Source organism: Bos mutus, chromosome 4 (genome assembly GCF_027580195.1).
Source record: "Bos mutus isolate GX-2022 chromosome 4, NWIPB_WYAK_1.1, whole genome shotgun sequence".
In the NCBI taxonomy this organism is placed as follows: domain Eukaryota; kingdom Metazoa; phylum Chordata; class Mammalia; order Artiodactyla; family Bovidae; genus Bos; species Bos mutus.
Genome location: NC_091620.1, coordinates 13137110 through 13152281, shown reverse-complemented (window position 1 = coordinate 13152281; position 15172 = coordinate 13137110). Strand labels below are relative to the sequence as shown.

The following is a 15172-nucleotide window of genomic DNA, read 5'->3' as shown; positions in this document are numbered from 1 at the left end:
TTAAATGTTTTAAAGGTGTAAACAGGATTCAGAGGCCTCAATGTTTGGTATTTTTGCAAAAGCAAAGTCAAGGGTGAGCTCTTCTCTCTTCTCTTGGTCATGTCCTTGTCATTTTTAGAGGAGGTAAAATGCAATCAAAAGGACAGTGATTTTCACCCCTTCAGTAGGTGTCCACTTGTGTATGTTTTGCTCTGGGTTGCCATTACAGCCTAGGTCAGCGCAGTGGCTGTGATGCTGCCGGTCCTTCACACGCTCGAAAGTAGGATTTTCAGCATGGATGCCAAGCAGTGTCTTCCTTGCCTTTCACTGAATTACAGTTTCATCCCTTATTGAAGTTGGTAATATGTTAAAAATAACCATGATTGGAAAACCAAACTGTCTGTGATTTATTTTTGTTCCATCTTTACCTTATAGAACTGCCTTTGACTTCAAAGAGTCATCGTAGCTCAGAACAGGCGACAGAATAGGAAGCTGAGCAGTGATTCATGAGAGTAGATGGAAGTCAGTGATTAGTTCATGTGCCTTTGGTCTCCAGGAATGACATAAATCTTTAGGGAAGTTCTGTACTGTCAGGCTGCATGCCTGCCTGTGTCAAATCCCATATAGGCTAGAATATATTATGAATTGAGAAATCTGAGGAAAGAACAGAAATTCCTTTTGTTATTCGCTGTAAAGGTGTCACACAGACGTGAGGATACAGGAGAAAAGCATAGTATTGCTCTCAGTTAACCATAGAAAGCTAAATTTGCATAGTGAGAAACACAAAGACCAATTCACCTGTGGCTAAATACCTTTTTGGAGCAGGAGAAAAAAACGTTAATTGATTGAAGACAAAGACCTATCTGTGACTTTTTAGGTCCACAAACTAATTTATTCCCAGATTGAAAATTTCAAGGTCTGTTGAATCTTAAAATAATGAGGAAAGCAATGAATATATAGCAGTACTGGAAAAGAAAGCTTACCATTCTGTCATTTAAATCAGTGGATTTTGTAACAGCCACCCTCTCCCTGGGATAATAAAACTTAACATGTGTTTATGCCGTTTCCCTTGTATTGTACGATAGAAGTTAAAGAATCTTCCTAGGGAGGAGGAGAGAAATCATTCCTTATCTCCTTTGTCATTCTTGACTGCAGTTAGGCAGAGCACCAAACATGGTAATGCATTCAGCCGACCACTTCCAAACCATTAAGCAGGCCACAGAAGGAGGAACGAGATGAAAAGACCGGAATTAACAGTAACACATTGAAAATAAGACACCCAAGGACCCGTGAGAAATGAAGAAGTGACAGTTCTAATCCTCAGAGACACATTACCAGAGACAGAGGTAGAATGACCTGGTCCAGATGAGCATTTCCTACCCTTCTTGGTCCCATGTCCTCTGCCACCCAGCACCCAGGAGACCTCGAGTCACCTGCAACCCCTCTGATGTGCTGTGCTTTCCTTTTTTTTTTTTTTTTTTTGTGCTGTGCTTTCTGATTGACCCCAGCAGTCCAGCCCTCATCAGGCTGGTATCCGCCACTGCAACACGTGACCACCGTGCCTACTCCTTTGCAGCTAAAGCCAAAGCGATTCTAAGGAAATCAGAATTTCTGCAGTACCTTCTCTCATGAACTCCTTTGATGAAAAAAGAGGTTTTGTAACTACTTTCTGAATTTGTTAAAGGCTGTTACATCTGGCACCTCTCTATGATAATTTATATTAAATTTAGCTCCTGTATTGTCAGAGAGAATTATTTTTAGTAGGGAGAAACAAAACTCAAAATGCACATGTCAAGCTATTTCAGCGTAAATAAGCTTAGGGAAAAATTCTAAACAAAGAAATAAAGATAGTTCATATCTGGAAATTAAAAGGAAACAAAGAAAAACACCTTTTTTCTTAGGGGGAAAAAAAACAGAATAAAGTGGTAAGGACAGGTGAAAAGCCAATGCCTGTTTCCCTGTGTGTGGTTCATCTAGCTGGCTGTGGTTTCAAACCCACCAGTGCCTGTTGCTGTTCACTAAGGGATGAGAAAGTGAAAAGGTCATTGAGAGACTTTTAAAAAATAATAATAATACTGTTTATGTTTACAGCAGTTTTACACTTACAGAAAATTGAGCCAATTAGAGTTCCCACATAACCCCTGTCCCACCAGCAGCTTCCCCTATTATCTTGCATTAGTGTGGTACATGTTCTACAAATAGTGAGCCAGTGTTGATACGTTATTAACGAAGGTCCAACACTTGCATTAGGGTTCACTCCTCGTGTTGATCTTTCTGTGGTTTTGACAGAGGCCTCCTTGTGCTGCTTAGTCACCAGCACAGTGTCACACAGAATAGCTGTGCTCCTCTGACAAACTCCTGTGCACCCCCTACGGGCTCAGTGAGCCGCCAGCAACCCGCTCATTGGGCCGCCGCGTGGTCTCCGCACATGCGCACAGGCCCGCGCGCCTCTTCGCTCCTGTTGGCTCGGGTTCATCCTTGGGTTCCTGGACGAGGGTCTCCGCTAAGCGCTCCCCTTGCTTACACGCTGCCTTCCCCTAGACCTGATTGGATCTCTGATCTGGTACCTTTCTTCCTTCCGTGTGCTTTGCCTTCCATGCCTTGGTCACAGTTCTCATGTATACAGTTGTGTGAATAGCTCATCTGTGACACTGGTTTGAGGATGGAGAATGGAGCTGTTTCAGATCCCACCTCTCAGTCCCATTGCTGCCACTTGGGCACCTTACCCGAATTACCTGTAACTCAGGCCAGGAGGAATTTTCAAATCCCCCTTTATAAAACTCTGCAACTCTAGGCTGTGTTTCCTAATTCCCATATGACAGAAGGGATGAGGAAATGAGGCCCACTGCACTTTCTTCTGCTCTTTTCCTTACCTGTGCCTTCTGAAAATTATAGCATTGCTTTTACACTGAAATAGGTGGAGAACTTCTATAATAATAATACGGTTTATATGCCTGTGCTCTAAATTACATAAAAACACCAAAGATCATTATTCAGGAACAAGATTAGTTTTTATTTCACTTTTGAGTTTCTCCCATGGCTATCTCCCAATCATTCCTCTTTCCTGAATTACTGTTTAGAATTATTGAAATATTTTCTCTGGTTTTTCCTTCAGAAAAGTCTTCTCCAAGGGATCTTCTTTTCCTTCTCCAGGGGATCTTCCCAGCTCAAGGATTGAACCCAGGTCTCCCGCATTGCAGGCGAATTCTTTACCAGCTGAGCCACCAGGGAAGCCCCAGAAAAATCTAAAAATTTCTAAATCTTGTATTGCTTCCTATCTAAAATATGCACTTGTTATTTGTATGAGATTTCAGTGTTGGATCAGTCATACTTGTTAGTTCATAGCACGTCGTCATCTCTGATCCAGACAATAGTCCTCATTGGTTGATTGATCCATTCCTTCCCTTTTGTTCCTGTATGTGTTCCCACTGTGCTTAGTTGCTAAAGTTGTATCCAGCTGTTTATGACACCATGGACTGTAGCTCACCCGACTTCTCTGTCCATGGGGTTTCCCAAGCAAGAATACTGGACTGGACTGCCATTTCCTTCTCCAGGGGATCTTCCCAACCCAGGGATCAAACTCACATCTCCTGCATTGGCAGGAGGATTCTTTACCACTGACTCACTTGGGAAGATAGCAATTCCCATTAGGGAGAGGAAATTGTTACTGTGTGTATATATGCTTATATATTTAAAATTTTAATATATATTTTTAATGTTGTTAGAAGAAGTGTCTTTTTTAAAATTTATTTTAATTGGAGGCTAATTACTTTACAATATTGTAGTGGTTTTTGCCATACATTGACATGAGTCAGCCATGGGTGTGTTCCCCATCCTGAACCCCCCTCCCACGTCCCTCCCCATCCCATCCCTCAGGGTCATCCCAGTACACCAGCCCTGAGCACCCTGTCTCATGCATCGAACCTGGACTGGCGATCTATCTCACATATGGCAGTATACATGTTTCAATGCTATTCTCTCCAATCATCCCACCCTCGCCTTCTCCCACAGAGTCTAAAAGTCTATTTTTACATCTGTGTCTCTTTTGTTATCTCGCATTTAGGATCATCATTGCCATCTTTCTAAATTCCATATATATGCATTAATGTACTGTATTGGTGTTTTTCTTTCTGACGTACTTCAGTCTGTATAATAGGCTTCAGTTTCATCCACCTCATTAGAACTCATTCAAATCTATTCTTTTTTAATGGCTGAGTAATACTCCATTGTGTATAGGTACCACAGCTTTCTTATCCATTCATCTGCAGATGGACATCTAGGTTGCTTCCATGTCCTAGCTATTGTAAACAGTGCTGTGATGAACATTGGGGTGCCTGTGTCTCTTTCAGTTCTGGTTTCCTTGGTGTGTATGCCCAGCAGTGGGATTGCAGGGTCATACGGCAGTTCTTGCATTTATTTTCATTTTGTAGATGGGTTCTTTAACTTATCATGATTCTGTTTCCTACTGTGCATTATGTTTTCCCAGTTCCTTGTGTTTGCAGTCCACTCACATTTCTCTGTTTGCATGTAATCTATTGCTTGTTGTATATCTACGTATATCGCCTGTCTTTCTTCCACTGATGGACACCAAGTTCAAATGTAGTTTAAATTTTCTTTAAAAATCTTCTTTGTGTTTGAATGTGTATTCAAGCCCTTCGAATTGAATTTATGCCCTCTCCTTGAATGCTCAAATAGAAATATATATATATGAATTGTATTGGTAGTAAATGTCTGAATGAACTTGTGTTATATACAAGAACTCATGCAACCTAGAGAACTGTTTTCCCTAACAAAAGCAATCTTTTAACAGAAGACAAATCCTACTTGTATCTTGAGGCCTGTACATTAGAATAAGTTCTCAGAGATTACAATATACAGTACAAGAGCTGTAGTTACAATACAAGTAAAATGATAGTACAAGGAGACCTAGATACCTTAGTCTGGTAATATGTCATATGTTAAATATACTTTAAAACATTATTTTATTAAAATGAATATATTTTGGAGCTTATTCCTTTAGAGTTGTTTGAATTATGAAAAAAAAATACCTTTTTTACTCTATTGTTGAATGTATCGTATATTGACATTGTCCCAAAAGAACTTGAGGTATCTTTTTATAAAGACTGCATAACCCTAAGGACAGAATAGCAAATAGGGTGGGAATAGAAAAGCATTACTTTGTAGAAGAAAGAGTTTCCAAGTATTTTATTTAAAAGCAAGCCTTGTGGCCTTGATTGAGCATTACATTTAACTTTACTGTAAACTGAAAAATAGAAAACATTTAAAATTATGTCCGATTTCAGAATCAGAATAGAAGGAGCATACTCACTTCTCAGGGCCGGTACTCTGTTTCATGGTAGACAGACTTGTCACTGAGATCTCCTAGAGGTGTGGGTGTAGGAAACAGACTAATCACCAGGAGGGTTAACATTGAATTCTAACGGTCAGAAGCCCAGTTCTCAGGTACAAAGCAGGGATTTTACGTAGGCAGCAATGTTGTATTTACCCTCAAGCAAGCATTTCCTTAAGACCCTTGAATTCTCTATCCTTTAGCGCTGTTTCTTTAGCACATGAAATCAGTTTAGTCTTTGGAAGTGGAAGGTATAGGTAGTAATCCAGCTTCTGCTCCTTGTTATCTGTACATCCTGGACAATTTAATCTCTGCAAACTTCAATTTTCTGATACGTTAAAGTAATAATTAACAGTAAGATACCTTGTAAAACTGTTGCTAGTATTAAGTCAGGTGAAAGTTCTGTAGGATGATTCAGTACATGTTGTTGTTCAGTCACTAAATCGTGTCTGATTCTTTGCAACCACATGGACTGCAGCATACCAGGCTTCCCTGTCCTTCACTGTCTTCTGAAGTTTGCTCAAATTCATGGCCACTGAGTCTGATAGGTGATGCTATCTAACCTAAGTTTGTTGTTAGGATTCAGTATCAGTTCAGTATCAGTTCAGTCACTCAGTCATGTCTGACTCTTTGCGACCCCATGAATTGCAGCACGCCAGGCCTCCCTGTCCATCACCAACTCCTGGAGTTCACTCAAACTCATGTCCATCGAGTCAGTGATGCCATCCAGCCATCTCATCCTCTGTCGTCCCCTTCTCCTCCTGCCTTCAATCTTTCCCAGCATCAGGGTCTTTTCCAATGAGTCAACTCTTCACATGAGGTGGCCAAAGTATTGGAGTTTCAGCTTTATCATCAGTCCTTCCAATGAACACCCAGGACTGATCTCCTTTAGGATGGACTGGTTGGATCTCCTTGCAGTCCAAGGGACTCTCAAGAGTCTTCTTCAACACCACTGTTCAAAAGCATCAATTCTTTGGCGCTCAGCTTTCTTCAAAGTCCAACTCTCACATCCATACATGACCACTGGAAAAACCATAGCCTTGACTAGACGGACCTTTGTTGGCAAAGTAATGTCTCTGGTTTTTAATATGCTATCTAGGTTGGTCATAACTTTCCTTCCAAGGAGTAAGCGTCTTTTAATTTCATGGCTGCAGTCACCATCTGCAGTGATTTTGGAGCCCAAAAAAATAAAGTCTGTCACTGTTTCCACTGTTTCCCCATCTATTTGCCATGAAGTGATGGGACCAGATGCCATGATCTTTGTTTTTCTGAATGTTGAGCTTTAAGCCAACTTTTTGACTCTTCTCTTTCACCTTCATCAAGAGGCTCTATAGTTTCTCTTCACTTTCTGCCATAGGGTGGTGTCATCTTTATATCTGAGGTTATTGATATTTCTCCCGGCAATCTTGATTCCAGCTTGTGTTTCTTCCAGTCCAGCGTTTCTCATGATGTACTCTGCATATAAGTTAAATAAGCAGGGTGACAATATACAGCCTTGATGTACTCCTTTTCGTAGGATTAAGTATGATAAATTATGTGAACCATCCCTAGGATGGTTCTGGTGCATATGACCAGATCTTCAGTGCACATTAACGTGCTGTCTTTTCTTCTCCCATCTTAATGATCATTCCTTCTCTGCCTCAGGGAAAGCACAAATTGCATGTAGATACCGGGATGGAAGGTGATTGGTGTGGCCTCATTCCTGTTGGACAGCCTTGCAATCAGGTGACCACAACAGGCCTAAAGTGGAACCTTAGTAAGTAAAACCCTTGCACAAAGGGAGATTTTCTTTCTTTCTTATTTTTTTACAAAATTTATCTTGATAAATAATTAGAAGTGGAATTGCTGGGTCATATGGGAACTCTAGCCTTTCAATGAATAGCCAGACTATTTTCCACCTCGGCCATACCAGTTGTACATTCCTACCCGTGACGTGTGAGGATTCCAGTTTCTCCATATCCTGGTGAGTATGAAGTGATGTCTCACTGTGGTTTTTACTTTCTTTCACCTGATGACTAATGATGCTGAACACATTTTCATGAGCTTAGGGGCCATTTGTGTATATTCTTTGGAGTTATGTCTTTTTAACTTGTAAGATTCCTTTATGTACTCTAGATATAAGTCCTATATCAGATAATATGATTTGAAAATATTTTCTCATACTCTTTGACTTATGTTTTTATTTTCTGAAATTTAATTAACTAAATTTATTAATCTAATTTTGAAGTCCAGGTTTTTTTCTTTTATGGATCATACATTTGGTGTCATAGCTAAGCACTCTGTCTACCCTTTTTCGTGGTTTTGTGTGCTTGAAACCTACCTTACTTTTCAAGAAAAGTAGCTCTTCTAACTAGAGTTATTTAAACATCTGTGATTTTATAAGATTAGCTGTTCTGACTAAATTTTCAAATGTTCTCCAGTATTTAAGAACTGTACTATGTAGTAATCACTCTAACACTGTCTGGATTGAAGAACAAAAAATGAGGTGGATCTGTTCATGAAATAAATGCTGATTCCAAAAGAAACCATCAGGCATTGTGAAATAATCACCCCTAGTCCCCAAGAATAACAGTTAACAATTTAATCAAAGAGCTTTGAGTGAATGTCAAAGGGATTATCTCATGATTGACTGATACCTCTAAAGTTGTAAAAAGTAAAATATGGAACCATGACATTCTTTTATAACATGTGAAACTTTTGGGTTCCCAAAAAGATATAAATACCTCAAGAGATAAATATAATGAAGATTAAAAGATATTTTAAAAGTTCTTTCTAGGAGCCACTGCTGACACAATTAGGAAGAACTAGAGATATTTTGAAACAAATGTCTGGCCAGTTCATCAGAATTTGAAAGGACCCGGATGAAAACAGATCTCCTCCAGTGCATGGGAACCTGTGGCAGGCTTTGAAGCTGGTTAGCTGCAGCTGCCATGAGCTCCCATCAGAAGCTTTTTTGAAAACATTTCCAGCCTAAGACAATTGGTTTACTGTCTGGAGCTCCCATTATTTCCAAGGACCCATTCTAGCCAGTGGTGAACTTCCTCCTGGATCTGGTAGTGACCTCATCTTGCCAGGGCTGATACCAAGACATGTCGAGCTCTCTGCACAGTGAGCAGGCAGCGGACGTTGTGGTTGTTCAGTCACTGAGTATCTGACTCTTTGTGACCCCACGGACTGCAACATGCCAGACTGCCCTGTCCTTCACCATATTGCTTCCTTTATCTTAGCAGTTGAACAGGTGAGAATCATAAGATACAGGAGAACCGTCGGTGTACTTTAGAACATTCTCAGAGCTGCTGTGGAGAAGGAAATGGCAACCCACTGCAGTATTCTTGCCTAGAGAATCCTGTGGATGGAGGAGCCTGGTGGGCTGCTGTCCATGGGGTCGTACAGGGTCAGACACGACTGGAGCGACTTAGCGTTCATGCATACATTGGAGAAGGAAATGGCAACCCACTCCAGTGTTCTTGGCTGGAGAATCCCAGGGACAGGGGAGCCTGATGGGCTGCCGTCTATGGGGTCACACAGAGTCGGACACGACTGAAGCAACTTAGCAGCAGCAGCAAAGCCGCTGTATTCTACAACAATATACTCATCCTAATTCTTTTTTTTTAAACAGTTTTAACTTAAAATTACCTTTTGCAGATTTTAAACGTTATACTCCATTTACAGTTATTGCAGAATATTAGCTATATGCCTCATGTTGTGCGGGATGTCCTCACGGCCTGTCTTATACCCAGGGGCTTGTATCTCCTACTCCCCCACCCGTGTTGCCCACCCTCCACTGGTAACCGCTAGTTAGTCCTCTGTGTCTGTGAGTCTGCTTCTTTTTGGCTGTATTGAATAGTTTGTTGTACTTTTAAAATTCCACACATAAGTGATAGTGTACAATATCTGAATAATAAAGTTTACTCCAGGAAGGGGCCTTGGGCATGACGGGCTTTTAGTCTTCTTGTCTGTGATAAAGTTTCAGCCCTGCCAAAGTGCTCTACGCTGTTACTTATCTATATATTTACAGACTGCTTCGGCTTTTGAAATAGGTACTTGATTCTCTACAACTTTGTGGAAGCAAGTAATAGCAACCTCACAAGGTGTGAAAAGCAATACCATTGAGACAAAGTGTTTTATCAGTGATCTGTGGTAATAGTGCTAATGAATAGGGTCTTCTGATAGGTGATGCTGCCTCATTAAAAAGTAGTAAAGATAACTGAGGTGACACCGTGTTGGCTTGGAGACAGGTGGATGGATTATTTTCACAGAGTGGGGGTCTGTCTGTACTCAGAAGAAGTCGCTCAGTCATGTCTGACTCTCTGCGACCCCATGGACTTCCAGGCTCCTCCATCCATGGGATTTTGGAGTGGGTTGCCATTTCCTTCTCCAGGGGATCTTTCCAACCCAGGGATCGAACCTGGGTCTCCTGCACTGCAGGAAGACTGTTTACCATCTGAGCCACCAGGGCTGTACTCAGTGTTCTTGTGAAAGCAGAGCTCTCAGTTCCATGTCAGTTTGTCTGTCACACCTGCAGCGTAGCAGGATGGGGCTGCAGGAGGAGAAAGCAGATGCAATGACTTAACCAGGGGGTGCTCACATCTCGGGTCAAGGAGAAGAAGCAAGTCCTCCCAAGGGAATGCATCAAAATCGTCTTAAGGTGGTCTTGAGGCTGGAATTCTCTCTGTCTATACCCACTATAAAATATGATGCCACAAGTTCTAAAAGGAGTCTGATTCATATGGTTCAGTTTGTGGTATGTCACATCACAGACTGTCTTTAAAACAAGTGCCTATTGTGGCACCATCACCCACAAGTGTATGTTTACAAATGTTGTTGAAATCACATATATTACAGTATCTTCAACCAGTTCAGTTCAGTTCAGTTGCTCAGTCGTGTCTGAACTCTTGCGACCTCATGGACTGCTACGCCAGGCTTCCCCATCCATCACCAACTCCCAGAGCTTACTCAAACTGATGTCCATTAAGTTGGTGATACCCTCCAACCATCTCATCCTCTGTTGTCCCCTTCTCCTCCAGCCTTCAATCATTCCCAGCATCAGTATCTTAGTTCATAGCAGTATGCTGTGGATATTCTGTGATGTGTGTCTGGGACTTCCCACGTGGCTCTAATGGTAAAGAACCCACCTGCCAGTGCAGGAGACATAAGAGACATTGCTTCGATCCCTGGGTCTGGAAGATCCTCTGGAGGAGGAAATGCCAACCCCCTCCAGTATTCTTGCCTGGAAAATCCCACGGACAGAAGAATCTGGAGTCGCAGTCCATAGGGTCGCAGAGAGTCAGAGACAAGTGACTGAAGCGACTTAGCACGCACACGCATATCTGGGACTAGAGTTTCTTTAGGCTGTTGTACCTGTGGGAATAAAGTAGCTGCATCATGGGCAAACACACCCTCGCCTCTACTGGACATGTCATGTGGCTCAGCAGAAGTACCAGTGTACACCCATCCCAGGAGTATCCAAGAGTCCTGTGCTCCCTGTCCTCGCCCGATTCTTGATGATGTCAGATTTAATCATTTTTGCTGGTCCGATGAGTGTCAGTGATATTTCAGTGTCCTCTCTGAAGACTAGTGGGGGAAAATATCTTTATAGCTACTATCCATGTAGGTTTCCTCTTTCATTCATTGCTACTTTCTTTTGCCCTTTAGCCATTGGACTATTTTTTTTTTCTTACTACTGGTTTTTAGAAGCGCTTCACACCATGATGATCTTCAGGCTATACTTTGCCTTTTCTATTTGTTTATGGCATTTTTGTACACACAGAGATTACTAAGTTAAAGATAGTTAAATTTATCAATCTTTTTCTTTCAGATTTGTAATTTCTATCATAATTCATCTTTCTATTCCCCGTGGTCATAAAGATGTTCTTATTTTTAGCTTTAAGGGACTTTTTTTTTTAGGTCTTTTCTTTCACCTGAAGTTGATTTTTGTGTATAATATGAGTTAGGGATCTGATTTTTTCCTTACTGATAACCAGTTGCTCTAGCATCATTTATCATCCTTTTTCCAGTGATTTGTGTTTTCAAATTCATAGGTATGTTTCTTGGATCTCTAATCTGTTCCCTTGGCTCACATTCTTTTTCCTGTATTGATACTACACTGCCTTAGTTACCATAGCTTTACAATAAATACAGAAATGTGCTAGGTTGAGCCTACCAACCTTGTTCTTCAAAATTTTCATGGATATTCCTGACTTTTGGGGCTTCCCCAGTGGCTCATGGTAAAGAATCTGTCTGCAATGCAAGAGCTGCAGGAGACTCAGGTTCAATCCCTGGGTCAGGAAGATCCCCTGGAGAAGGTCATGGCAACCCACTCCAGTATTCTTGCCAGGAGAATCCCAGGGACAGAGCAGCCTGGCATGCAACAGTCCATGGGTTGCAAAGAGTTGGACATAGCTGAAGCCCATTTGCACACACACCTGGCTTTTTTCTTTTCTTCATAAACTTGCAGCTTGATAAATGTTCAGTTGAGTCGCTCAGTTGTGTCCGACTCTTTGCTACCCCATGAATCGCAGCACGCCAGGCCTCCCTGTCCATCACCAACTCCCGAAGTTTACCCAAACTCATGTCCATCGAGTCAGTGATGCCATCCAGCCATTTCTTCCTCTGTTGTCCCCTTCTCCTCCTGCCCCCAATCCCTCCCAGCATCAAGGTCTTTTCCAGTGAGTCAGCTCTTCACATGAGGTGGCCAAAAAGTATTGGAGTTTCAGCTTCAGCATCAGTCCTTCCAATGGACACCCAGGACTGCTCTCCTTTAGGATGGACTGGTTGGATCTCCTTGCAGTCCAAGGGACTCTCAAGAGTCTTCTCCAACACCACAGTTCAAAAGCATCAATTCTTTGGCGCTCAGCTTTCCTCACAGTCTAACTCTCACATCCATACATGACCACTGGAAAAACCATAGCCTTGACTTTACCTTTGTTGGTAAAGTAATGTCTCTGGTTTTTAATATGCTATCTAGGTTGGTCATAACTTTCCTTCCAAGGAGTAAGCGTCTTTTAATTTCATGGCTGCAGTCACCATCTGCAGTGATTTTGGAGCCCAAAAAAATAAAGTCTGACAAATGTTACACACACACAATTCCATTGTAGTTTTTATCAGAATCAGCCTTAATTTAGAGATTACATTAGGAGACTAGAACAGTTGGGAATGAGAATTTCTGTACAAAACTGAGTCTTCCCATCCATAAACATAATTTCTTTCTCCATTTAATTAGAATTTGAATTGCTTTTGATAATTAGAAGTTTTGTCCATAAGATCCTGTACTTAATGAGTCATAGAAGGACTCATCTCTAGAAACCTTATACTTAGTGTTGCTTTGTAAAGTACACCTTTAAAAAATTACAGTTTCTGAGTTAATTTGTGCTGTATGGACACTTGATTTTATTTGTATTACTGTATTTATGAACACTTTCATGATTTCCAAAAATTCGACCTGGGTTCGTAATCATGTTTCTTTCTTCTTCATCTGTAACAAATAGGACTGTGTTCAATTATGAGTAACTGAAATAATAGTTTTAAACAGCACCCCCCGCGCCCCCTGCCCCGCTGCCGCTGTGTAATAAAGTGCAGAGTTAAGTATTTACAGGGCAAGGCTTCTGTGATTTATTCAGCCTTTGCTTCAAGACGCAAGATGTCTCCGTTGTAGAGTATCCCCTGTTTAGCATCAGGTGGGAAAACACAGGGAGGAAGTGGTGCAGCACGTCCTGCAGGAAAACACGGCATCAGGGATTCCCAGCGTTTGCAGAAACCCTCCCTCGTTTCATCATTTGCCTCGGTGGCCAGAGCTATCACACGCCACCCTAGCTGCAAAGGAGGCTAGGACTTGAATTTTTTTTTAATCTGAGGACATAGTCACCCCAAATAAAACTGAGATTCTGTCAGTGAGGAAGGAATAAGTAGGAGTCTGCTCTTCTATCAAAAAAAAAAAATGTCTTTTCTTTGTCTGCCATCTTGATGAACACTTTAGCCATATATATTAACATAATAAAAACTTTCTTTCAGTCATATTCTTATGGATTTCTATTTTTGCTTTTGATGGATCCACAGTAAAATTTTGTTTATAATTTTGTTTATAATCTGCATTTAACTCTATCTATCCTTTAGACCTTTTATTTTTCTTTGATGCGCTACAGTTTTACTACAGTGTGTTTAAGTATAACTTTTGTTGTATTTGATTTTCTTTCCCTCTGCAGCTTGGGGTCATTCATTGATTTTGAAAAATTATCAGATCCCCCGTTTTTCAAATAAGGATATGGTAGTTTAAAGTCTTACTTAGCAGTGGACCAAATTAATGTCATTATGGATCGATGCACTCAGAATTTGAATTCAAGTCTTCAGTGCTGTTTATATTTATATATCAAGTCTACAGTGCTATTTATATATTTTCCATAGAAAATAAGTTGATGTTTTTTAAAAAATCACTAAAGGGAATTTGAGATAAGGGGTAGGAAACTGCAGACAGGGAAAGAAAGCAAAGGAACCAGGAAAGAAGACACAGTGGTAGGAAATTAACATTAATTTGGAAGAAATATAAAAAATTCTGAGGGACAAACTTTTAACTTCACTACACTTTTACCTAAGAAAAAATTTAAATAGAATTGCCCTCAATTTGCCCAGGCATCTGCTTTATAACTCAAATTGAGTTTGAAATTATGCATCCATTGTTCCTTCTTTTGTGTTTTTTCAAAGTATAGAAATAAGTGACAGAATGAAATAATTTCATAGCATTGACTGAAAGAGACTCAAATCTAGCCCAAGTGAAAGAGTTTGGAAAGAAAAAAAAATTCTGAGAAAACAGTTTGAAAAGAGTTTTCATCTCTATGGAAATACTGTGTAATAAGTGTGTACAGGTACCAAGATCTCCTGCAGGAGCTCTCTGTGAGGATTTTTAAGTGCCAGCCTATCAAGGGAACAGTTCAAGAGTCTATTTAGAAAAGGAAAGAAAACTACAGTTGCTATTAATGCAGTTTCAGTGAAAAGTCTTATTTCTCGTTCCTTTATACCTTACAAAGTGATTCTAGTGAGTTATCATGGTTTGACAATAGCTATACATACTTAGTGGAGAAGGAAATGGCAACCCACTCCAGTATTCTTGCCTGGAGAATCCCGTGGACAGAGGACCCTGGTGGGCTGCTGTCCATAGGGTGACACAGAGTCGGACACGACTGAAGCGACTTAGCAGCAGCAGCAGACATCCGTAGGCTATAACTTCGTGAGCTAGTGCTACTAGTGTGTGAGTTGTTTCGTATTTTTAAATATCTTTGTCATTATTTTAATTATTGCTTTTCTAGTCCAGTGCTTTAAAAAAAAAGCACTCAATCTGTGATGTCAACATTTCTTCTCTGATTAAAGGGCAGTATCTTTTGTATCTTAATTCATTTGATAATCAGTAATCCAATTTGAGTTGAAGACATTGTTAAAATTTTTACCTAAAACACATAGTCAAAGGTGATGATACTGAGGATGGCTTTTAAAAAACTAATTTTTTTTTTCCTGCAAGGAATATGTTAGCTAAAGCTTCCCACCCCAAGATCACTTTCTCAAGTTTATAATTTGGTGCAATGACTGTATGTCATCATATCTAAGATGTCATCAGTTATAAGATGCCTCCTTATTTTATGTACACTGAGAAAAAGTTCTACCAATTATAATTACAGAGATATGGGGGAAATGTATGTGTTAAAACTAGTGAAATATGGTAGATCAAATAGCATAGAAACTTAAAAGTCAAATTATATTCATAGACATACCACTCTTAAACCTGTCATGAAAAATTGCAAAAACCATTGAAATGGGCAAAAAGATATCTGTGTATCTTTAAGTAGATTCTTGGGC

General features: G+C 40.4%; 1 protein-coding gene across 6 annotated transcripts in view; it reads left to right on the top strand.

Moving 5' to 3' along the window:
• Positions 1 to 15172, top strand: part of TPK1 (thiamin pyrophosphokinase 1) — a 393770-nt gene that overhangs the window by 274976 nt on the left and 103622 nt on the right. For all 6 annotated transcript variants that reach the window (XM_070369073.1, XM_070369075.1, XM_070369072.1 and 3 more), the window contains exon 8: positions 6974 to 7085. In XM_070369073.1, coding sequence (XP_070225174.1) covers positions 6974 to 7085 — 112 coding nt within the window. The remainder of the gene's footprint in view (positions 1 to 6973; positions 7086 to 15172) is intronic.